The 25,404-nt window shown below is 43.3% G+C and overlaps 1 protein-coding gene across 1 annotated transcript; it reads right to left on the reverse strand.

Annotated features, from left to right (window-relative positions):
- Positions 1-912: 912 nt before the first annotated feature.
- Positions 913-24,188, reverse strand: greb1 (growth regulating estrogen receptor binding 1). The gene is made up of 34 exons (XM_061701475.1): positions 24,035-24,188; positions 22,033-22,140; positions 21,762-21,938; positions 21,490-21,680; position 21,374; positions 20,684-20,797; positions 20,404-20,535; positions 19,477-19,629; positions 19,265-19,387; positions 18,542-18,727; positions 18,084-18,220; positions 17,722-17,992; positions 15,722-15,850; positions 15,384-15,554; positions 14,453-14,650; positions 14,185-14,368; positions 13,900-14,083; positions 13,657-13,793; positions 13,223-13,574; positions 12,869-12,984; positions 12,550-12,758; positions 11,843-12,422; positions 10,783-10,939; positions 10,484-10,581; positions 10,236-10,396; positions 9,961-10,097; positions 9,703-9,864; positions 7,229-7,433; positions 6,959-7,136; positions 5,826-5,944; positions 4,622-4,854; positions 4,336-4,536; positions 1,180-1,318; positions 913-1,076 (listed from the first exon to the last, which is right to left on the reverse strand). Exons 1-34 carry the CDS (start codon positions 24,186-24,188, stop codon positions 913-915), a joined length of 5,961 nt encoding a protein of 1,986 aa, XP_061557459.1.
- Positions 24,189-25,404: the final 1,216 nt, after the last annotated feature.

Consider the following 25,404-nt stretch of genomic DNA (forward strand, 5'->3'; position numbering starts at 1 on the left):
TACAGTGACAGTGGTGATTTTGCATTGGGGCAACAACAAAGTATTTAGCGAAGGCTATGAATACTTACGGTATATTAAGTAAATGTGATTTCTTATTTATTTATTTATTTTTTTAATACATTGGCAAAAATCTCCCAAAACCTTTCTTTACATTGTCGTCATTTACGATGTTGTGTTTAGAATTTGACGGTTAAAATTAATTTAATCCATTTTGGAATAAGGCTGTGAATTCAACACATCATCAACAACACATTCAAAGTTAACAATATCTGTACATTTATACAACTCAAGCATTCAAAGCTGTACATTGTGACATGCAATTTACAGTCCGAAAATAATCAAATGTTACAAACAAAGTCTACATCCCAACCAAGAGTAAACACCCACTGTCTTACACATGCAGAAAATAAGTACTCAAAATGATTTTAAAATAATTAACATGCAAATACATGTACATATGTGTAAAAAAAAAAAAAAAACGTTGCCAAAAAATCGGCTACCCTCATTAAAATGAATGATTGTGTCGATCATTAAAAATCTGCAGAAAGGCTGCAGAATATTGCATCAAGACATTGCACACACTTTACCTGCATCATTTTCTCACATACATTTACAGTAGGAGGAAAGTACACAAAAAGATGTGAAGCACTATATTACATTCATCAATGAATTATTTTCCAAGAACATGCTTTTTTTTTTTTTTTTTTTTTTTGTCAGAGCATCACCTTTCACACAAATGTTATTGCAAACATAGGCTCCCTGCAAATACACCAATAAATCCCCAATTTGGTTGAGTTTCTTCAAGGGATTACAAATGACGGTTTTCAGTTCTGAGCACATATCACGCATGTAAACAATGCGTTATGCCGAGGTTTTCATGAACAGGATAATCTCTTTCTTGTTTGTTTAATGTCATATATGTTTTCCCGTCAGGAAGAAGAGGGGCCGGTCCTCCTTGGCATTGGCCGTCTGGAATTCGTCGCTGAGCCGGAACCGCCACTCCTCTTCCAGCTCCAGCCTGCCGACCGTCTGCCTCAAGGAGCTGCGATCTGCGCTGATCACACACAGAGTCGCGCCTGCAGTGAGGCAGAGACGAGCAATGACTCCCAAGCGGACTTCGTTGACTCGTTCTAAATGTATTTTTGTGTTTGAATGTCATTAGTTGGACGGCACGTGTACCTTTGAGGAAGGTGAACTTCTTGAGGAAGCTGGGGGTCACGAAGGCGTCGGCGAAACAGAGGAGAAGGCCGCTGAAGAGCAGGCCTGTGGTGCAGATGTTGACGGAGTGAGGTCTTGAACTCACAAAACACACGGTCACCTGCGAGGCGGAGGCAGTAGTGTGATGTCACATACTGTATACTCCAAGTTATGGTGCACTGCAGTACAATCAGAAACTGCAACGTAATGCGCTGATTCTCTTTATACCTAGCAGCCGGAAAACGTACTCAGAAATAACTTTTTTGAACTGGAGTTGTTTATACAGGGTGGGCCAAAAGTACTGTAGGTATGCATTTTTAATAGACTTTACACCGATTTCATCGGCCTGATCGGCATCGACCGACAATTAGCATTTTAAGGTGATCGGTTGATCGGATTAAATGTCATAATTCGCCGATCCGATCAATGACGTCATTGACCGGCTCCGCAAAAGACATTAACTCTGCGTCGCCATCGCGCACAGTATATTTGAATCCAAAAGCTAGTTTATTTTCAGCCTTGTCGAGTGTCGTTTGACGTAGTACTGTAAATATCGGATGGCCAATAAAGTTCTTAAAAAAAATAATAATAATAATCATGTCGGCGGTGCGGGACAGACAACACGTCGGAGACGGGCAACACGTAATGCCCGGTTTAGACTACAAAACAAATTTGCTGTTTCACGATTGCACTGTCAGACTACTGCAATAAAATCTTGTATTCTGATACCACCGCATCCCGTTTTCTTACGATCACCGGGCTTCATCTTGTCAACTCAAATGCGACCGGATACACTCGTTACCGTGGCCACGACAACAAGAGCGAATCGCGCCGACGGTATTATAAGGACAAAATGGGGAAAAACGTGTCTTGGTGGTCACCGGTGCTCAGGACAGGAGAGGACGTTCGTTGAAGGCTCGCTTAAGGTCTGTTCACATACTTTGAATACGATACGGCTCGCAAGCAGGCAACAAAAACGTTATGTAGCCTAGCAAGCTAGTGCTAGCGCTAAAGGTTGTACGTAAACATGCCGCCGTTCTGTCGAATCATGCTGTAAAGTATTGGTGTGGGTGAATAATTTAATCACAGTAAGTTAGCATCCATTACTTCTGTCACGTTGTAACGTTGGTTTAACCTGACTGATTAGAATACACGATCTGACTGGAGCAGTGATTTCCAACCTTTATGGAGCCAAGGCACATATTTTACAATTGAAAAATCTCACGGCACACCAGCAAACAAAAATGTCACAAAAAGTCGATACATTAATTACTGTATGTACTTCCTGCCATCTAATAGAAGACCATTCATTTGTTCTGTCTGTCACTATGCCTCACTGGCATAAATAGAGGAACAAAGACACATTATTTATTGTAAATATATATATATTTTTGAACAATTAAGTACACAAGTATATACAGTAAATGAACAGGTCATTTAAATAGACACATTGCTCCATCTTGTGATGGGATCGGTGACCGGTTATCGTTTTTTTAAACACACTGATCGGTGATCGGCCCCAAAAATCCTGATCGTGTAAAGCCTAATTTTGAAATTACTGTAACATGCTTTTTTTTTTTTTTTTTTAAACAGGTTTACACATGAATAATGGCAAAACATTTGAGTCAGGGACAAAAAAATTGCTTCTAAAGCAGTATTGGACAGGTACCGAAGAAAAGAAGGCAGAAATGTACTTTTAAGCAAAGGGCGGAAGGAGGTCAAATAAAAAGGGGGAGAGGAAGGAAGGGGGCAATGAAGGAAGGTAGGAGGGAAGGGAGGAAAGAACGAGAAAGGTCTGAGGTGGAAGGAAGAAGGAAAAAAGGAAGGAAGGCAGGCAGAAAAGAAAGTTTATGTGAAGGAAAAGGATCTACAAATACATGAATAAAAACAGGTGTGTCGAAAGGAAGGAGGGAATGAAGAAAGGCAGCAAATTGGGATTTGCTCAAACAAAATGTTCTGCCTTCCTTTCTTCTGGAGAGCAGGATGCAGCAGGATGAATTTATAAAAAGTGGGTCTGAAGGAAGGAAGGCAGGAAGGAAAGAAGGAAGAAAAGAAGGATGCCAGAAATGAAGGAGGGACGGTAGGAACAAAAGAAGGAAGGCAGAAAAGTAGGGTCAGCGAAAAAACGATGGAAAAATAAAAAGCAACTCTGAGGGAAGGAGGTCAGGAAGCAAGAGAGGAAGGAAAGAAGGAGGTCAGAAAGGAAAAGATGCCGGGAAAGAAGATTTTTGTGTGTGTGCATAATGTGTTCCCTCAGTCGACTGCGCTTTACCTATTGCAGATTCAGTGCATTGTCGATTTTTTTTTCATATTCACATCGCGCATAATTCGCCATATCGCAGGATTTTAACTGTATGCTGTAATTGTTTTGTGGTAAAATAAATGCTTCCTCGCCCAAAACATTGAAACTGTAAACAAAAAAGCAAAAGAAAAATTCATGAAAACATATTACAAGGACATTTTTTTTACATAAATGTACAGTACTACTGTGCGTTACTGAGTGTTTAAGAGTTTAAAATGTGTTTAAGAATATAGAAAGTGTTTATAGGACTATGGTAGAGGTTAATAGGAGTGCGGGGAAGATTAATCAGAGTATGGGGAGGGTCATACAGCTTTAAAATATATCTAATAAAAAAAAAAATACCCCCGTGATAAACGGGGGTTTACTGTCCATACTTTTGGCCCACCTTCCATCCATCCATCCATTTTCTGTAACGCATATCCTCACTAGTGTCGCGGGCGTGCTGGAGCCTATCCCAGCTATCTTCAGGCGAGAGGCGGAGTACACCCCGAACCGGTCGCCAGCCAATCGCGGGGCACATAGAAACAAACAACCATTCGCACTCACATTGACACCTACGGACAATTTAGAGTCTTCAATTAACCTACCGTGCATGTTTTTGGGATGTGGGAGGAAACCGGAGTGCCCGGAGAAAAACCATGCAGGGATGGAGAGAACGTGCAAACGCCACACAGGCGTGGCCGGGATTTGAACCCCGATCCCCAGAACTGTGAGGCAGACGTGCTAACCAGTCCCCACCGTGCCGCCTTTTGTCCCACCTTGTATATTAAAAATAGGCAAAAATAGGTCGATTACAAAAAAAAAAAAAAAGTACCAGCTATGTATTGTGCGTATACCTCAGGGCCAAGGTTGATATAACAGTCCACAGACAGGACCGGGTGTTCGTAGTTCTTGGTGCTGAGAGGGAAGAGCTTGTGGCTGGTGTGTTGGAGATATTTTTCAAGGAGGAGCTGAGCCGGGGTGGCCAGGAACAGGTGCTTGCTGTCAGGGGCACAGACGTACTGCGAGGGCCCCACTGAAGTGGGAACGTCCGTCATCTGTGGACATTTTTCCTCTCATTAGTATTAAAAAGGACATGAAATCATACAGAAAACGGTTGGATGGATGTTTATGCATCATTACCTTTGTCTTGATGATAAATGTCCGGTATCCTCCGATGGCGATCTGCTTCTTCATGACGCTGAAGTTGTTAAAGCGGCAGATGAGCACACCGGCGCTGTGCAGCCGCAGGGTGAAGTCGACGTCGTGACACGTGAAGCGGTTCTGGTCGTACTGGACGTTCTGACTCCGGTCCACGTTGAGAAGGAGGAAGTCATGGAGGTGACCTCTGGAGAAAGGCTCCCTCGTGTTAGGATCTGGATGCAAGAGAACACACTCCACTTTTAAGTCCTAAAAAACTATGAATTTTCTGGTTGATCTGAACCCCCCCCCCAAAAATCAAACCTTGAATAACAGTAAAGTATAATGGAAATACCTATATAAAGGAAATAAATTATGAAATGTCATTCACATTATTAGAATTAATCTGTTTGCATAATTTTGTGCTCTTTTTGTAATGCCCCAAGATGTCACAAGATGGGAACAAAGCCCAGGCTAAATTTAGCCTGGGTTGTTAACAGAAGTTAGGGAGAGTCTCCGCCACGTCTGCAGTTTTGCTGGTGCATTTTTCCAAATCAAATATACAAATGTATTTTAAGGGTATTGGCGAGATGATTTCAAAATAATAAAGTGTTTTTGAATCATAGTTTGTGGTACATTTATGGTGGAAGCTATTAATAAAGTAGTAGCTTGACTTACGAGTGCCCCAATTTAGGAGTTTTTCGAGTTACGAGCAGTCACTTGGTTGTTTTTTTTGCCTTGTGTTGGGACCCAAACATTTTGTTACAAGTGAGCTTAAGAGGAAAGAAATAAAGCAGAGCAGCAGTCACCAATACAATTTATTGAATGGGGCAAAAAAAATAATCCAACACACAAAATGAAAATACTCACAAGGAGCATGGCGGAGACACTGAAAATTATAATCTTAACCGTGAAGGCACACATCAACACATGACTGTAGTACAGCATGTGTGTGTGTGTGTGTGTGTGTGAGAGAGAGAGAGAGAGAAAGTGCATTTCATCTTTCTTACACTGTATAAATCAAACTTTCTTTACATTCTCCTTTATTATGTTTTATAATGTTTTTATATTCACAGAATATTTTACAATAGAGTGCTATTTTTCTTTATTAAAAACGTAATTAAAAAAAAGATTGTTTTTCGGGGTACTGGAACAGATTAATGTCATTGCAATTCATTATTTGTCATCAATCGTTATGAATGCTGACCTGTGAGGACACGACTGCTCCACTTTCTAATCCCACACAGGCCGTAGTGGGCCAGGTGTGGACAGTCTTCCATGTGCTGCAACACCTGCTTCAGCGACGCGCCGTGTTCCACTGGACCACTAAGCAGCAGCAGACAAAGAGGCAAAAAGATTGCTAAGCATCATCGTAAGCAATCATAATGCATTCCTGTAGATCACAGGTGTCAAAGTCACATTTTATGTGGCCCGTGGAAGCGTGCCACAATTTTTCCTTGACCTCTGTTCAAAACTAATTACCCAGCAGAGAAATGATAATAATTACTGTAAATGCAGGCTCAATTATGTAATATGACAGAGCAACTATTAGGGTTCCTTCACAGAACATATTAGGTAAGGGACAAGAAGTGTAACTGGCTCTTGCTCCAGCCACAAGCTTAGTCTGTAAACAAACGGGGTGCTGCTCAGCTTCTGACGAGTAGCACACACACAAAAAAATAAAATAAGTGTCACAAACGAAACTTCATCTTTAAATACCCTTTCCTGCAGAGGAGCCAAAGCATTAACAAATGCCATTACTAGTGTTTTTATTAAAGAAACAAATATCACAATGTTCAAACTTTACTGTTGCACAGAATCAGAAAAGCTTTATGCAATTTTTGTTTCATTTTAAAATGTCATGAGCGTGAAATGAACCAGCAACTTCAAACCAAGGTATACACCAAACCGTGACTTTTGGCGTGCTTATCAATTTTTTTTTTTTACACCAAGTGCCACCTAAAAAATACTAAGTAAGTGTTGTAGGGCTAAGTGTTCATCAAAAATGAGACAGAGGGTTTATTCCTAAAAGTTTGTTAATGTTCAAAGTACAGTTTGAACATTAACACTGTGTTTAAATATAGTAAAGAAATTGTGCATAAATACTGATAAAATAAAACTTTACTGAACATAAAGTTAAACAAAAATGTACATTTAATAAGTGTTGAAAATCACACAATTCTTCAAGATTAAATGCAAATATTCTTCATTTAAAAGTTAAATACAACTGGTTGGTACTTAGGCAGCGATTGTTTCACGTACCACTAGAGGGAGCCTGCGTACCACTAGTAGTACCCGTACCACACTGTGAGACTCATTGCAGTGTATGAACGTACAAAATGTGTGAGCATGTACTTGCGTGCGTCGAAGTCGACTGCGTTCCACATCACGCACGAGTCATCCGCCAGAATAACGAAGGGCCAGACGTCACCCGTCGGGCCGCTGCCCTCCTGCCGACGGCTGCGCTCCAGTTCCAGATTGTGGTACGAGAGCTCTTTAATCAGGAAGTGAGCAGCTCCTGGAAAAACAAAACAAAAGATAAAACAAAATCACTTTTTAAAAGATGCACGATGAAGAAAGTTTGGACTGGTGTTACAGCAACATGCGTACCTATCCCAGCTCCATTGAAGACAGGAGGCAGCACGAGCAGGATGTGGTTGGGCCAGTACTTCTTGTAGACCGCCATTTCGTACTCTTTGATCACCAGTATATGGAGGTGTGAGGCTCCATCCATCGCATGGTACAGGTTGAAGAGACCGTGCTCATGGCGCCCCGTGGTTGGAGTAAAGATTGGACTCTTGATGCAGTCCGGGCTCTGATGAAAGAACGACATGATGTAGTGAGCATTGAATGCTGAAGAGTAACTTCCACGTTCTAACCATTGCGACGTCAAACTAGTCAACTCATTCAGAACTAATTTTCCCTTTTCCCATAACAACAAAAAAAAAACATTCAAGTGAATGGGGGAATTGAACAAATTCACTATTTCTAAATGTTCAACATTCTAAACATTCCTACTTTATTAAGGAGTTCACATTGTGATTTTTTTTTTTTTTTTTTTTTTACAAATTAATATTTATGCTCTTTACATCTTTTTTCTTCTATTTTCAACATATCAAATTCATGTCCAATCCAGTAAACAGCATTTAAATTCAGCATCAGCTTCTCTGCATTTCCATGACATTTCAATAGAAATTGCACTTTGTAGTTGCATACAGTAGTGATGCTGCTTTTACCACGATACTTAGAAGTTAGGCCTATACACGCCCACCAAATTTCTACGGGAAATCACTGTTCTCGATGACAATGTAACATGTAATCCGCCAGGGATCCGACGTTTGCTTATCATACTGTATATGTGTATGCACCATAAAATTGCTGACATGACGTTTCAATAATACATAAGGTAAACATTGATTTTAATGACTGAGTTGCTTTCTTCTTACATCGACACACCGGTCACAACTTGTCCAAATACACAATATAACAGCATCCAATATAAAGCGTCAAAATGAAATAATCTAAACTTTTATAATGCACTTTTTGTTATTGCTTATTCAACAATAGTACACTAGTACTGCATTACATCATTTGGGGTTCTGTTAGGCTTACAATATAATAAACTACAGCACCACCACCATCCATCCATCCATCCATCCATCCATCTATCTATTTTCTCTTCGTCTTTCGGCTTAGCTCCTTCTTTACCACAACGGACCGATACAAAGTCCGCATCACTGCAGAAGCTGCACCGATCCGTCTGTCGATCTCCCGTTCCATTCTTCCCTCACTCGTGAACAAGACCCCAAGATACTTGAACTCCTCCACTTGGGGCAGGATCCCAACCCCGACCTGGAGAGGGCACGCCACACTCTTCCGACTGAGGACCATGGTCTCAGATTTGGAGGTGATGATTCTCATCCCAGCCGCTTCACACTCGGCTGCAAACTGCTCCAGTGAGAGTTGGAGGTCACGGCTTGATGAAGCCAACAGAACCACATCATCTGCAAAAAGCCGTGATGCAATACTGAGGCCACCAAACCGGACCCCTCTACGCCTCGGCTGCGCCTAGAAATTCTGTCCATAAAAGTTATGAACAGAATCGGTGACGAAGGGCAGCTTTGGCGGAGTCCAACCCTCACCGGAAACGAGTCCGACTTACTGCCGGCGGCAATGCGGACCAAACTCTGACTCCGGTCGTACAGGGATCGAACAGCCCATATCAGGGGGTTCGGTACCCCATACTCCCGAAGCACCCCCCACAGGAGGGACACAGTCAAACGCCTTCTCCAAGCCCACAAAACACTTGTAGACTGGTTGGGCAAACTGCCATGTACCCTCGAGGACCCTGCCGAGGGTGTAGCGCTGGTCCACTGTTCCACGGCCAGGGCGAAAACCACACTGCTCTTCCTGAATCTGAGATTCGACCTCCCAACGGACCCTCCTCTCCAGCACCCCTGAATAGACCTTACCAGGGAGGCTGAGGAGTAGTTGGAACACACTCTCCGGTTCCCATTTTTAAAAAGGGGGACCACCACCCCAGTCTGCCAATCCAGAGGCACTGTCCCCAATGTCCACGCGATGTTGCAGAGTTTAGTTTAATATTTATTTCTGGTTGATCTGATAATTGATTAGTCAACCAGGACAACAACCAGAGCCTTTAGGAACTCTGGGCGAATCTCATCCAACCCCGGGGCCTTGCCACCGAGGAGCTTTTTAACCACCTCGGTGACCTCAACCCCAGAGATAGGAGAGCCCGCCTCAGAGAACCCAGACTCTGCTTCCTCATGGGAAGGAGTGTCGGTGGAATTGAGGAGGTCTTCAAAGTATTCACCCCACCAACTCACAACGTTCCGAGTCGAGGTCAGCAGCGCCCCATTCCCACCATACACTGTGTTGATGGTGCACTGCTTCCCCCTCCTGGGACGCCGGATGGCGTCCCAGGAGGCTCTCACTGAGAATTGAAGTGACTTCTGGCTTTCCTTGCACAGCAAGTCCAAACATTTTAAAAACTATATGGTGTTACATAATTCACAATTTTTAACACCAGTATCAATAAACAAGCATGTTGTCCACTGACTGACCCGGTCTGCGGCGAGAGGCAGCCGCATTCCTTCCAGTTGGCCTCCAGGTTGGTTGAAACTAAAGTAGTGCTCTTTGGACTTGGGAATGATGAAGTAGAGCTGGATCTCTTCTCCGAGTAGCAGATGGGTGAATGTGAAGGCGTGTAGCGTAGACTCATATATCTAGATTGGGATTTAAGAGGCAAACGTTTTGACATTGACCACTTTTGAAAATAAAAAATGAAAAATATATGTAGTGTTTGCTTGTGTGATGTTGACCTGGTATCTGGGATTGAAGCCTAAGTACAGATGGCACTGTTCACAATGGTGATAAGTGTTAAAGGCCGCATACTTGGACAGTTTGATCCTGGTTGTGCGCCTCCTGAGGCACACATCCTCCTGGTGCACAGGATTGGCTTGCAATGGCAACAAAAAAACATGATACTTTTATGACAACATTATGAAATACACAATTAGAAATGCGGTTGTTAAGTATTTGAATATTTATATGTTCCCTTGTGCACGATGGTCTATATTTGTCAGACTGTGCCTACCATCAGAAGCTGGTTTATATCCAGGGCAGTAGACCAAGCTGATGTCATCATATTTGGGGTCATGGACTGTGTAGTCAAAGGGTAAAGTCTTCACAACGTCTGGGTCGGGCCACAAGGCGTTGGCTGGGTTGTACTGCACCCCGTCTTTTTGGACACCCAAAAGCACAAAACGTATGCACAAAGACCACTTTAACACAACTCTCCTGTAATTATTTATTTATTTTGATCTGCTGATGTACTCACTGAAATGTATTTCCTCTTCATTGTAGATATCCACCTCCATCAGCCTGATCAGCATCCGAGACAGAATACCAAGAAAGTGCAGGTACGCGCCAGTCTTACCCACCTGGTCGGTGACATCACAGTGAAAAGAAGGGAAATTCGCAGGTGTAAATCTGTGCAGAGGCGGGTTAGTCCAGGTTTTCGTAATTTCATAGACGGGCCCAAGCCGGTGGATTTAGAAATCAAGACACGCCAGTTTTTGCGCTATGCCGCAGAAGCGGCGTCTACGAAAATAGAGCCCTCAGTGAGAAAAACAAAGAATTACCTGTGGGGGTCCACTGAGGAGCAGCCTGCGAGGGTGAAAGTTGTCGCTGCGTCCTTCGGTGCGATTGTTGCTGTCCATGTGGTACGGGCGTGGGACCGTCCACTGGCGATAGTACAGCGACTGTTCTGTGCACGTCATCATCTTACTCAACAAAGGCCTGCACACAAAGACATTAGTTTTGAATGAATTTTCTTTAACGCTGTCTTTTTGATAGAAGATTAATCATCCAAATTTTCCAATACAGAAATTAAGATTTACTCACAGCTTTTTTAGTAGCAGGCAAAATGTAAAACATTGCAGAACCCTTTTCATTTTGGTGTGACTAAAAGGCAGTAGCAGGCCGTGCATTTTGGTACCTGGGCCCTCAGTAGGGATTTACCCAACTTAATCCACCTTTTCATACCACTACTATCAGGTCCCAATTATAGAAGCCATCAATATTTTACAAAATTGCAGTATAACAGCATGCAACTGTGCCATGTGCTTCATTTGGAGCAGTTCTGAATCAATGTTTATCTAATAACATAACAACCACATTTAACAAAAATACATCATCCTCACCAGGTGCGGATTATTAAAAGTACAGTTATTGTGTATAGAACTTTTGCTTGTTGAAGCTGGCTGTAATACGTTTTGCTCTGACTGAATTAGAGGAGGGAGAAATGCTGATGTCAGCGCTCTGGCCTTGTGAGGATGAATTTGAAATCTGATTGGTCAAAGAACCAGTCCCATTGCGAATATAGTTTCATTTACATCGGCCAACGCTACTGATTCTGAAGGCCCTGGGGCAGATTAGATGACATGGCGGCACATTGAGGTTGAAATCTGATTGGACAAAAAAAAAAACTATTATCTACATGCAGAAGGGAAAAGTTATGAAATGGAGAGAACAGACTTGTGAAAAGGTTAATACAATTTCATGATGTAACAAATATTAGAATTTAGGTTGTAAATTTAGGCTGAGGAGGACTTGCTGTCCCTAACTGCTAAATGAAGAAGGAGAATTAATTTTTTTTTTTTAACATTTCAGCTAATAATAAAGTTAGTAGAGTAGACTCACCGGAAGCTGCTGGCCCATGCTACAGACATATGCGGCAGGAAGGAGGTACATCGTGGAAGGCCGCTGCCATCGTTTGCTGTAATGATGTCGTAAAGCGAGCGAGGGAGGAGCACAGAGGGTGGGCGACTCACTCCCCGTGCCCAGGAGCAACTCAGGTGGGGAGAGGAGGCTCGAGGCGACGACGAGCTGGAGGAGGTGGATTTGGAGGGGTGACGACGAGGCCGGACGACAGGAGCCAGCGGTTGGGGTGGCGGGTGAGATACTTGGTGCTGTGGGAGTGTTTGGAAGTAAGGTTGGGAGTTTGTTTGGGCTAGTGTCTGGAAAATGGGTTGGACCAGGGAATACGTCTGGGTGAGAGACTGGCTTGGGTGAATTAGTGAGAGCTGAGGGTATAAAAATGACTGAGAAGAAGATTGGGCAGGAGGTTGAGTCTGAGCTTGCGAGGGCGGTGGGATGGTGTCCATTGTGCTTTTGGGGACATTTGGAGATGTAGATGTGCTGCTCTGGGTAGGGAATGGGTCTAATGTGCCAACATCTGGGCTTGACTGATTTGGCTGGTGGGAGGACACAGGGGAGCTTTCTAGATGGAAAGGAAAGAGGAACACATCACTACACTCACTCCTTTTTGATTAAATAAATCATCAAACTAAAAATTAAAGTTGTTCAAAACAGCAATAATTGTTATATCAATAACAATTTTCATTGACTACCATTTTCCTGGCTCTCCTCTTCCTCAATGTCAGTGCTGCTGAGTTTTTCGGCATCACTCTCCAGCAGGTCACTTCCTGGCCCCGGGTTGTGCGGGGACCGAGACTCCGTCTTCAGCAGGTATGCTGCTAGTCCCAACTCTTGTTCGACAGTGGTACGTTGCAGATAAGAGCAACTTATCACTCGAAGGTCACAGTACTTCAGCGACCTGTTAGAATAATGTAGATCAGAGATTGACTGAATTTACTATTTATTGATTGTTTTAGACTTTCAGATGAAAAGCAACGGGGTCTACTGTTTTTGTCGCAGTGCTCCAACCTGGGAAGTGATTCTCCTTGAGGTTCAGATCCCGACAGGATCAGAATGCAGGGGAGAGCTTCAAGCTCCAGGTAAGTACGAGGAACCCAATCAGCTTCTTGGATTTTTAGCCATAGCTACATAAAGCAAACACACATATGTGGAAGTTTTACATCTGACAGAAAAAATACAAAGTGAAGAAAACGTGGGAAAAGATGATACAACATAAAACAGTTCCCACAAAGTCGGAACCATAGAATTGCCCAAAATGCCTTTGGATGAAAAATAATTAAGACTTAGGGAAACTAATCTTTGACTGTGTAATGAACTGTTTAAGATGTCTGTCTTGTTACTTACGATACTATTTTTGCATACCTTAATCTGATCAATAAAGCTGTGTCCAATATTCAGCGGTTGGCTTGGATTGCCCAGTATGATCTCAAAGCTCTCCTCAAGACCCAGCTGTCTCCTCACTCGGGACAGCCGTCGATGCGCCCAGGCTGCCAGAGCCAGAGAGGGTATCCGCAGCAGGATCATGTGACCGTGGTGGGCGGGGCATTGCTGGGCGGCACTGAGGAGCGCCTGCACGATGCCCAGCGTCTCCACAGACGTGTGTTTGTGGAGATTGTGTGAGCCGCCGATTCTTCCAGACACAGCCATCAGTGCTGCGCAGTAGTGGTGGATAAGAACTGTGGTTCGGATTACAGCACTGTGCAGCTTTGGAAACCTGAGGGAAAGAGAAAAACGGCTTCTACCTATCTGATATGTTAAGCACCTACACATATAACGTTTTTATTGACAGTGTGTACCTTTCCTCCAGGGCAGATGCCATGCTCTCAAAAGAAGAATCGCATCGCATCAGAGGCAGGCTGCTTCCTGACCGTGTCGACTCTAAAAGTTCGGATACACCAAAGTAGCATGTTCTCTCATGATACAGGTCCACATCCTAGACACACACACACACACACACACACACACGCACCAAAGGGTTACAGTGTGCTTCTGCTGGATCTATTGTATGTTTTATTAGCACACCCAGAATGAAATCTTACATTACTGAATGAAGAGGGCCAGTGGATCTCGTTATAGGGGCTGATGCGTGTGAATTGCGTCTGCAGAGCGAACGGGAAGGATGTAACATGAAGAATCAGGATGTTGGGAGCATCTCTGACCTTTCTGGAATTCAGTAGCTGGTCTACTAGTCCCAATCCTGAGTCTGTGCTATAGTACGAGGCACTGAAAAGCAGAGAGAAAAGGACACATACCATATCTTTAATGTCTAAAAGTAAGATTCTTATTGAATTCAACTCTGCTTGTCTTTTCTGTATTCCACAGACCTGCTGATGTCCCAGTGGGCGTGGTCGTGGACCAAGATATAAAGCGTGTAGGAGTTGCTGTGTGCCTCCTGAATAAGGCTGTCAACTCGCACTTGAGCACTTTGATCCATCTTGACCACGTAGCGCTCAGCTTGCCGCTGAGACACACACTCTTGTTCGAGAGTCCCAAGTTCCTGAAGAACACCTGAAATCCAAGATTCAAGTCAACATGAACGGAAAAACAGTCAAAAGGGGGCTGAGGGGAAATGTGTAGAAACATGTCACTAACCGGAGCTCCACAGGTGGAGAACTGTCTGTTGAAACGTGACCTCAGAGGGAGGGACCAGGATGAGGAAGCTGACCCTGTCAAAGGACACAAGGTCCAGGTTCTGTGTGCTGGAGTCTGCTATGGCGCAAACGTGAGACAGCAACTTTCTGGCTACAGCCAACTGGATGGGCCGGATGTCGCGCCACTCCACAGAGAACTCTACATGCATGAACACACAGGCGTTCATATGGTAAGGAAAGTAAAAAATAGTGCAGTAAACACCTTTTGACAACACACTTGCCAACGTGCAGCGCGCCGTCAACGTTCCTATTTATGGAGTATGTGATAAGGGGGCGGGATTACAGAATGTCGTGTCGCGGAATAGAAACATTTTCTATTCGAGAGCGGCGTCGCGGTGACGTCACAAAGCGCCTTTTACCGGTGGAGTGATTTCTGAGTATTATTTTGGCAGATTTGTACAGTCTCGATCAAGCGTTGGGACAATAGAAAAATTATATACCGAGACATCTTTGCAGGGAGCTTTCAAACTGCTCCCTGCTCAGACTGAAATACACCTCAAAGCGCTCTTCGTGGAACTGTGGCTCACAAAGAGCTTAAATTCTCCGTGATGCTGCCGTGAAATTAGTATGGGATGAACCCATCCCCTTTTATCTATTTTTGTTTTTTTGCTGCTGGTGCTCTTCTCCTCCTCATCCTTAAAATAAGCAAAGCCAGGGCTTTCTTTTGTGACACTGACAAATAAATAATTGCTAAGGTGCGGTCTACTCGTCTACCAGCAGAAAAAGACACAGTTACTTCCTTGTAAAATGCTTCATCAGCACTTTCAAATTTGGGCATGGTCGGCATTGGTTGCGGTGCCGTGTGGACCTCTCATACTGAGCGAGCGCTTTTTGAAAAGGCTTAAAATGAACTTCACAGTAATATGTCTCACCGGAGCAAGTTTCTTTAGGAGTCAAAACTCTATCCTTAGGGCTGTGTGAGGCTTTTGGACTGTGGGTGTTTTTCACACTCTTTTCTTCAGTAGATTCCTGACTGCTGGATAAGGGAGAGGGTTCATTGTTGTCCAAGGTTGCACTGTCCAGTAGGGAATCCATATCACCATCTGTGAAACAGGAAGTTAGATGCTGGCATTCAAAACGCCCCATCTACTCACGTCAGTGCGTATGTAGTCGAGACATCATATCATTGTACAAATTGTAACAGAACAGAACATCCACAAAATAAACACAACAAAGACTCATACATTCCCAGGAAGAGAGTCAAGCACACCTTGCCCAAGGGAACTGCAGAACTGGATGAGCTCCTGGGCTTCACCAGAGGAAAGCTGGTAATTGATTTCTCTCAAACCTTCATTGGGAGAGAACATATTCTCTGCCAAAGCTCGACACTGGTGTTTACCTGTACCAGAAACACAAAAATACACCTAATGTATGTTATTTTTAAGTTTGACAAAATTGTTTAAAGTTCAGAGGACAAAGATGTTAAAAATGTTCTTGATAACTCTAGAACCCCTTTACAAACCACATCTGCCATTTTGAAGTGATTATATAGCAGATATACAGCAGTTAAATCGATAAATATGATTCAGAAGGCGCCTTCTGCTCTTCGCATCTAGCGCCTTCTGGTCTTCGGCTCTATCCGCCGCTGTGACGTAACACGAGCCGAACAGCCTGTTTATTCGGCGTTGTGTGCTATCGTTCCATGCTGTTGTTCCCGTCCTTGTATGTGTGGTCGTATGATTTTGCGATTTCATAATGGTTTGTGGCAATTGGTTTTACAAATGTTTTTTGGGGCTTTTCAAGTGAAAAAGGTATGACCAGTGGATAGGGAAAGACAATAGACAGGGGAAGAAACATGGTCAGCTATGGATGCCTAGTAAGCATTCCAAACTCTGTGCTGATCACTTCGAACCGGCGTATTTTGAGAAAGACTTGGATACACAGGTGTAGTTAGGCAGAGGCTGAAACCAGCTGCGGTGCCAACTATTTTTCCAGCAGCCATCGGGACCTCAACCGCCAGCAAGAGAACTAAATCTCGCAGCCGCCACGGTGCAGCGTCGAAGCGGCGCAGACAAGAGGTGCGGATTTCCTTGTATATACCGAAGACTCTATTATGGTTACTCTGCATTGGGGAGTAGGAAAAAAAGACTCACACAGTACTTTTCAGTACTGTCGTCTGTACTTTTGCCGATATGATAAGCCAACAGACACAGCAAAGACTTTCTGTGCGGCGTGTTATAACGCTACTCGAACGAGGGGCACACAATATATAGGAATACTGCATACTATGTAAAAGCTCATGCCGTGTCACTGAAACATATGAATATATAATACGTACAGTCGTGCTAAAAAATATTTGCATCCCTGGGGTGTCATTATTTCTAGCCATGACTGGATAAAAAGACATGCTGACAGATTGAGCCAATGGCCACTCTTTTTTTCTGTTCTAGATGTGCTACTTGGCTGCTCGTCGTCGTCACCGTCAGGTTCCGACCTCCTGATCGGCTCAAATATGTACGGTTTGACGATGCCAAGTCCAGTTGGGTGCTCCTGTATGTCGAAATCCTCCTCCTACTCCTCATATTCCAACACTTTGCTCGCAATTGCGTATAGAGTGTAGCACGCTGTGTTTGTCAATTGCAACATCACTTCTGGTAGCCTTTGTAGTGGATAGAGTAACGACAACCCGGTGTCTCGAGCTTCGGGTATGTTCGGGGAGTGCTCAATACACGTAATCAAAACCTAATTTTTAGCTAAACTATAGTTGCCAACTTGCTGGAAGTGACGTGCATGTATTACATATAAACAATGCAAATATGAATTTTAACTGACCACATAACATGTTTGTCCTCTGACCTTTAAAGCTAAAATGTACGTTTTATAGCGCCCCCTAACTCTGGAATTCAGCATTACAACAAAGCCTTCAACACTTCGATATGACGAAGGCTAAATGCTTGTCCGGCCTCCTCCTCCACTTTCCAACCTAGCACTACCTTTTTGTTTTTTTCTTCAGTGCTCTCCACCGAGGAAAAGGCGATGCCAAGACAAATCTGTTTTTGTCTAAAATGTTAGAGCACCACCAAGGAGTGGGAATGTATAGGATAGTCATGAAATATATAAAAAAAATACAAATATTGAAAACTACAGCAAGATGTGTCAGAAGGTGATAAGCTTAATCAGCATTCTGTTATCTACTCTTGCAGTGGCTTTGGTGAAAATTTTATATATATTTTTTTTGTGGATGATAGCTTTAAAGACACAAACTCCCACCTGTAACTACCACACAGGACTGTGTTTCATGCCCGGAAGCAGTCACAATGACGACTATGTAGTTTGTGTTTTTGAACCGTCCCTCCATCAACTTGCTAAACATCTGCTGAAGGCCCTGAGCCAAAGATCCAACATGCTCCCCCAACACCACCACCCCCGCCCCACAAGACGACGCAGCCAGCTGGGCGAGCCAGGGAAGTTGGCTGGGTGTCAGAGGCTGCTGTGGTGCTAAGCCAAGATGCTGAGGGAGCCCTGGAAGGGTAGGAGGTGCCTGGAGACCCAAGAAAAGCAGGTTACTATCTTCAAAAACACTGGCACCCCTGGGGGTTTTCGCCATGACTGTACATAAATGAGAAATTAACCTCAATTCCATAGTGCCTCCCTTGGGACGCCGGTGTTTGAGGTTGTTGATTATGTCTGATTTCACTGAGGTGGGACTCCCTCCATGACCTCATGAATATTTGCTCCAAGTCCTCAATCAGGGGCACTTGCTCGGGGCCTTGCAAATGTGGGTGAGAAGGACAGAAATCACAAGCATGGAGGAAACATGTTCATTCAAACAATTTACAATAGCTTAATGGAAAACAGGAGTACTTTAAATCTAGAACTTGATTTTTTTTTATGAGACCTTCCAATAGTTTTAAAATTGCAGTTTTAGATTAAATTATCTTTTTTAATTGAATAACTAATTTCTTCTACGATACAGTGCCAGCTTTCCATCTAGTGGCCATTGAGGGTAACAACAACAATATAATAGAAAAATAAAAAAAATATTTTTTTGCATCCTGATGTGCATTATTAAAGTGTGTGTGACACTAACCGAGCTGAACAAGGTAGTAGACAGTGAGGAGGATCTGCATCTCAGTTGACAGTGGCTGAATGGGTGAGGGCCCATAGTGTTGGTAAACTCTGGGGAGGGTCTGAGAGCTCAGGTAACAACTTTGCAGCAGAGAGCTGATGAGCACTTCATTAAAATTGCCAGTCAGTTGAGGGAGAGGACCATGACCTGTGTCCAGAAAAGTTATACAGATAAAACCTTTCACAAAATTCATGTAAGAATTGGTGTCTTGATGATTTTTACAAAGACATTCATTGATTGACAACTCCCAGGGGGCACCAACATGGTGCCTGTGAGCACCAGGTAGCCCCCAAAGGACCACATGTGTAGCCTGCAGGCGTGTTCCAAAACCCCTCACCAGTGATGGGACATTGTGATTTCCTAGGAATATTGTAGAAGTGATAATTTGACAATGTGAACGCCTGCAGAGATTTGTAGCAATAGTGTTGCATATTGATATTTATGTTCCCTACCTTGTTAAATTATTGTTGATAATTATTAACATGATCAGTGTCTTCTTCACATAGATTAATATCACTAATTATTAATGATTAAAAATTAAAGGTAATTTGGGCACATTTTTGACTGTATTTCAGAAGTACTGGTAGCCCTTGACATTAATCAGTACCCAAGAAGTACATCTCAGTTTCCAATATTTTGGTGAGCCCTGCCCTATACAGCGTCATTAATATGAATGTATCTGACCTTTAAAGATGACAGGTTTTAGTCCACAAGTGTGTAACAGCTGATCAGGCACAGCTACAGACAGGCCAGAGGGAGAAAGTGTGGTTGAGGACCTCTGTGAGCAACACAGTGTGGCAGAGGTATCTGGATGTGTGTGAGATCACAACAAATATTTATATAAGTATTACTATAGCATCAAATTACCGTATCTTAATTTACAACATTTTATTTACCTAATCTGGCTCCATTGGTGATAACTGTTGATGATGGCAAGACTGATGACGATGGTGGTGCCTTCCCTGTGTTCTCTGACAAAGAATTGGCACCTGATTCAGGGGACCAACCCTTGTGCCTCTTTTTCGGGGGTCCAGCATTTGTCTGCATCCCTGCAGGACAGAAGATAAAGTATTTGTTTTAATTTAACAAAACAACAACAACAACATCTTATTCTCCTTCTGAAGGCTTTCAAATGTTAGCAATGATAGCTAGGGTATAGTTTTGTTGAGAATTAGTTGACAGCAATACTACAAACATTTATATTGTTTTAGGGTGAGCTTATATAGAAGCAGTAGTATTTTATGTATTAACCTGCCTCTTCCTCCACCACATAACCATCTGTTGAAATGCAGTGATGGAGAGTGGAGTCAAAAAGTCCCACTTGTTAGAGAAGTCATGAAAAATAAAAACATTGACAGGAAGGAATCCTTTTTATTCAGTGTGCATTTTACAACCCTGGTTTATGGAGGCCACTGAGCGAGGGAGAGAGAAGAAAGTGAAAAGGAAATTTTTAGTGCCTCAAGTGTTGGCAAATAAAATAAGGCAGACAAAAGACAATCCCCAACACAATGCAGCTGGCTTCTCCCTACAGCAGTGGCGTTATAACACAGGGGGCTGCTCCCCTTCTTTTCAGAGGTGTGAACAAACCCAGGGGGTTAATGAGAGCAGACACAATGGCTACACTTACTGTCGATGCACATGATACAGAACCAACTTTAGAATTTATGAGGCAAAGACAATCTCACAGTTACATCATGTTTCAATTAAGTTGCCCACAAATATGGGTAGAAGCCATGAAAATTCCAAACGTGTTATGATAGGCATTTTAATTTGTCTTCCTGTTATTTCTGACATAACAATTTATCAGCGTGCACATACAGTACCTGTTGCTGATGGTCTCCCTGGTCCTGAATGATTTATCACCGTCTGCGCGATTGAAGAAGCAGGACTGATGCCATTTGGCAGTGGGTGTGGTGTATCGGAGATTTGAGGAACGCCATTTGCATGAGACGCTGCTGTATATAGACAAGAAGTCGTCCAATGATGTAATTTGTTATCACTCAGCACCTTCTGAGTCTAACACTGTCCCTTTAAGATGAATGTCAACAAGATGTGGGAGGAATTGAACTCCGTTTAAATGACTGTTTTGTTGTGATACTTCACCTGTGTAGCTGCCAGCTGCATGTGAGGAACGCATCAACGCCACACTCGATGGCCGTTCGTCTGATGTCGCATGAAGCTCTGAGAGGCTGGAGCTCATCTGCCTTATCCGGCCATCTGAAACACAACAGATATATTTTACAACTATATTAGTGTGCATGGGGGTGGAGTGGGGAGGGGTGCGGGGGGGGGAGACTCACTTCACTGTGGTGCATGACAATATTAAAATATGAGGATTTAATGAATGAATTTTTTAATTCACTTTATTTGTGACCAATCATCAAATCCCATTGGTGAGAGAAAACCTGGATTTGGGGAGGTTTTCAGATTAAGTATACGTTTTTATTGAATGATTTCCCTCAAATTTAGTATATGTGTATTTATCTTAAAAAGGGGATTTTGCATTTGTAGGGTTTATGAACTGCTGATTTAGATTGTGTCCTCTCACGAGAGGGTGCTGTCATGACCTTCAGGCCATGGTTTCCATCTGACCGTTAACCTGGCCTTAAGCTTTTACTACCAGTCCACCTGAACAGGTAATATTATTGCAGTTATCTACTAATAAAAAGATCAACATGAGTATGGCAATAACTTGACGGCAACTGTGGTGCTTTTAAAGCAAGTATGATGAGCCAGTGTGATGTGCAATGAGTGTAATCCAATCCACATGGATATTCTGATGATTTATTTTACCCTCACACTCCATATATTTTTCACATGGTGGAACTCCCCATTTTCTGAGTTGTAACACAATACGGTGAAATTTGTTTTACATCTAAGTAAACGTCTTCAATTCCGACATCTGAGACAATCTTACCGTGTCCTCTCCAGCAGATGGGAGATCCTTTAACCAGCACACCTTGGCTGTTTCGGTACAGATGGAACTTTAAGTGCTTCTGTTTCTTCGGCTGGGTGCTGAGTTTCAGGTTAATGTGGTTGGCGAAGTCTGTGAAGTAGCGGAACCCCTTTTCTCCACAGCCGATGCAGTTCCCAGAGAAGCCTGCAGGGAAGCACATGGGTATGAATGAGCATATAATGATGGCTTCCCAGCTGCATCTATGGGAAAACACTTCTGTCTTACCCAGAAGAGCGTTGTGACCCCGTTCATCCGGCAGGAAACGATGGTCGACGGCGCCCACCAGCAGGCTATCGGGGAGCGAAGGGGACTTCAGCCCGATCAGCATGAATCCTGGCGACACGTCCAAGGAGTCTGATGCCAGTGACGAGAGACGCAGATCCCTGCCTGCCTGACAGAAGCCTGTAGGGAGGGAGACTTGTTATTTTTAACATAGAACTGGCTTGCCTTGCAGATCGTAATGAGTAAACTTGACCTGTACAAAATGTGCACAAACCGTCTGTGGTGCAGCATCCCTCAGGTGGGGGTTTCATCTGATAAGGTATTGGAGGACTGTTAGATTCCGACCCATCTTCATCATCCTCAGCATCATTCTCCGTGCGGCCTGTTGATGATGGACATGAAGGGAAAAAAGTTGAAACATTTTATGTTTTAGTTTTTTTTACGCAATGCATATTTGGATTACCCCCCCCCCCCCTTAATTTTTCAGGATAATTATAAAGATCCAGTGTACCACCAATATTTTTAGGAAATGCTTTATATACTCAAGATGCACCAATACCACTTCTTTTCAGACTGAGAATGAGAACAAGTACAGTACTTACATTTGAGTACTTACAGTAATTCTTGCTAATGCCACTATGTCATTTAATTGTGATGACAATGCATTTTACTTTATTAAATACTGTTCAGAAACACAAAACAAAATTTTCTTGAACATGGCATAAGTTTCACGGCAATATAAACTTTTTAGGGTGATAACTTGTCATTACGGATATTTTAACATCCAACTACTTGATTTTCTAAGTCTTGCCCCACATTTTACTTAAATGTAGCCTGTAACACAAGGCATTTCAGTTATCTGGTTTCAGTCTGAACACCGGGGCAAGCGGCATGGCTCAAGAAATTTGGTCCTCGCCGGATGGTCCGCCGCCACCCGGGAGGAGTTTGTCCTTTTTTTTTTTTTTTTGTCATCCATTTTTACCTTTCAGTATCTCCACACAGCTGACGTGGCTCCGACTTCAGACGCTTGGAAGTTATATGTCATGCTGTTAAAGTGGAATCTGTGTCGTAGTATCGCATAATTTTTCAGAGTATCGGCAGTGCATCGCTACTATATACAGACAAATGGGCTTACTTATAATGTGTTTACCGCTACATCTATGGTATTTAAACTTACAAGAATTTTATGGTGACTTCAAGACAGGATATAGTAGCCAACTGTGTCATATTACTTTTAAGTTTGAATTACTGCTACTGGGCACGGTGGACAACTGGTTACAGCGTTAGCCTCACAGTTCTGAGGACCGGGTTTCAATCCCCGGCCCCGCCTGTGTGGAGTTTGGATGTTCTCCCCGTGCCCGCGTGGGTTTTCTTCGGGCACTCCGGTTTCCTCCCACATCCCAAAAACATGCATGAATTGGAGACTCAAAATTGCCCGTAGGTGTGAATGTGAGTACGGATGGTTGTTTGTTTGTATGTGCCCTGCGATTGGCTGGCAACCAGTTCACGGTGTATCCCGCCTCCTGCCTCATGACAGCTGGGATAGACTCCAGCACGCCCGCGACCCTAGTGAGGAGTAGCGGCTCAGAAAATGGATCGGGCAGGAGGCGGGGTACACCCTGAACTGGTTGCCAGCCAATCACAGGGCACATACAAACAAACAACCATTCACAAGCACAGTCAGACCTACGGGCAATTTAGAGTCTTCAATTAATGCATGTTTTTGGGATGTGGGAGGAAACCGGAGTGCCCGGAGAAAACCCACACAGGTACGGGGAGAACATGCAAACTCCACACAGGCGGGGCCGGGGATTGAACCCCGCTCCTCAGAACTGTGAGGCTGACGCTCTAAACAGTCGGCCACCGTGCAACTTGTAGACAGACAATTGTTAATTGTACCTTCTGACATCTAATGGAAGTATTTAATTGTATTGCCTGTCACCATACGTCACTGGCATAGACAGATGAACAAAGATACATTATTTGAGGTAAATAAATATCAATTCTTGGACAAGTTAAGTAAAAGTAGATAATTTCTCGCAGCACACCTTATGACTTCTCACGTATAGTGGTTGGGAATCACTGCCCGATAGTGATCACAGCCACGCGTGCTGTACTAATATGCTATTTGGTGATGCTTTGAGACAAAAACAAGCATTATGGTTTTCAATTAATTTCCTTTTATTTTTTTAGCATTTTGGCATTTTTTTGGGCAAGATTCACACACAATTTCAGAGTAATTGTGAAAGTCTCACATGGGTGTCAGCGTAACTCACCATTATGTGCCAAAGGCTCCTCTGCCTCCAGGTAGAGTTGGGAGAAAACTGGTCGAGGCACTACAATATTGGACCTCAGCGATGCTTCAATAGAGTTGTGAAGGACCTCCTCAAAGCGTGTGGTCCGCAGTTGGCCCGCATAGGAGTTCCCCATTGGTGTTCTGAGAAAACACAATAACCTTTGCTAAGCAGATTCATCAACCATTTGTAAAACTCTTTGTCTTCAGGTATATTATTAGCGGTCAGACTACTAGACAGTTCAGATTATGGGATAAAAGTATTGATACAATTCTCTTAATCAAGTCATTAATCATTCCAAGGCTTGGATTCAACATGTTAAATCCTTCTAGTTTGATTTATTGCCTTAGCTCCATCTGAAGTGATGGTGAATGATCAACCAGTACATGCTCAAGCCACAGCAAAACAGTTTCTCAAACCTTATTAGTTGAGGTTTGCCCTTTGCATCCTCCCCGGGAGACAAACGTATTAAGGACATTATGTATTGCCATAATATCAACACATACTGTATTTCCTCAAATAGTGGGCAACGCTCAAATAGACAACATACCCCAATTAATCGGCAAATACATCCTCTGCTTGAATAAATGAATATAAGCCTACTGTATTATACGCCTATACAGTATGTATCTGCACTGGTGGTATGGTGGTACATGCAGATGGCGTGGGTTTGATTCCCAGCCAGTGCCCCAATACCCTTTCACGGCCAGTTCGAAGCCAGGATAAAAAATGGGTGGGCTGCGTCTGGAAGGGCATCTGACATAAAAAAAAAAAAACTGTGCCAAACAAGTCATGCGAGGGATTCATTGTGATGACCCATGATCGGACAAGCTGAAAGTCGCAACAACATGGTATTTGACAATGTTGTTTTAATTAGTATTATTTACTTGTGGGAAGAAATTATATAAATATTTAATATTATAATTATAAATAATTATATTATAATTGGCGGCACGGTGGACGACTGGTTAGAGCGTCAGCCTCACAGTTCTGAGGACCCGGGTTTAATCCCCGGCCCCGCCTGTGTGGAGTTTGCATGTTCTCCCCGTGCCTGCGTGGGTTTTCTCCGGGCACTCCGGTTTCCTCCCACATCCCAAAAACATGCATGAATTGGAGACTCTAAATTGCCCGTAGGCATGACTGTGAGTGCGAATGGTTGTTTGTTCCTATGTGCCCTGCGATTGGCTGGCAAACAGTTCAGGGTGTACCCCGCCTCCTGCCCGATGACAGCTGGGATAGGCTCCAGCACCCCCGCGATCCTAGTGAGGAGAAGCGGCTCAGAAAATGGATGGGTGGATGTTTATTTCAACAAATATAAATCAAAATGCCCTTTGCTAAGAAGTTCATGTGTA

The sequence above is a fragment of the Phycodurus eques genome, chromosome 2, assembly GCF_024500275.1.
Source record: "Phycodurus eques isolate BA_2022a chromosome 2, UOR_Pequ_1.1, whole genome shotgun sequence".
Lineage (NCBI taxonomy): Eukaryota > Metazoa > Chordata > Actinopteri > Syngnathiformes > Syngnathidae > Phycodurus > Phycodurus eques.

Excerpts from the sequence above, each read along its gene's own strand:
- greb1 (XM_061701475.1), bottom strand. The coding sequence starts at position 24,188 with ATGGGGAACTCCTATGCGGGCCAACTGCGGACCACACGCTTTGAGGAG. Across the intron at positions 12,759-12,868 it reads CAAGGAGAATCACTTCCCAG|GTCGCTGAAGTACTGTGACC; the intron begins GTTGGAGCACTG and ends TTATTCTAACAG. Across the intron at positions 5,945-6,958 it reads CGCAAGTACATGCTCACACA|TGGTCCAGTGGAACACGGCG; the intron begins TTTTGTACGTTC and ends GCTGCTGCTTAG.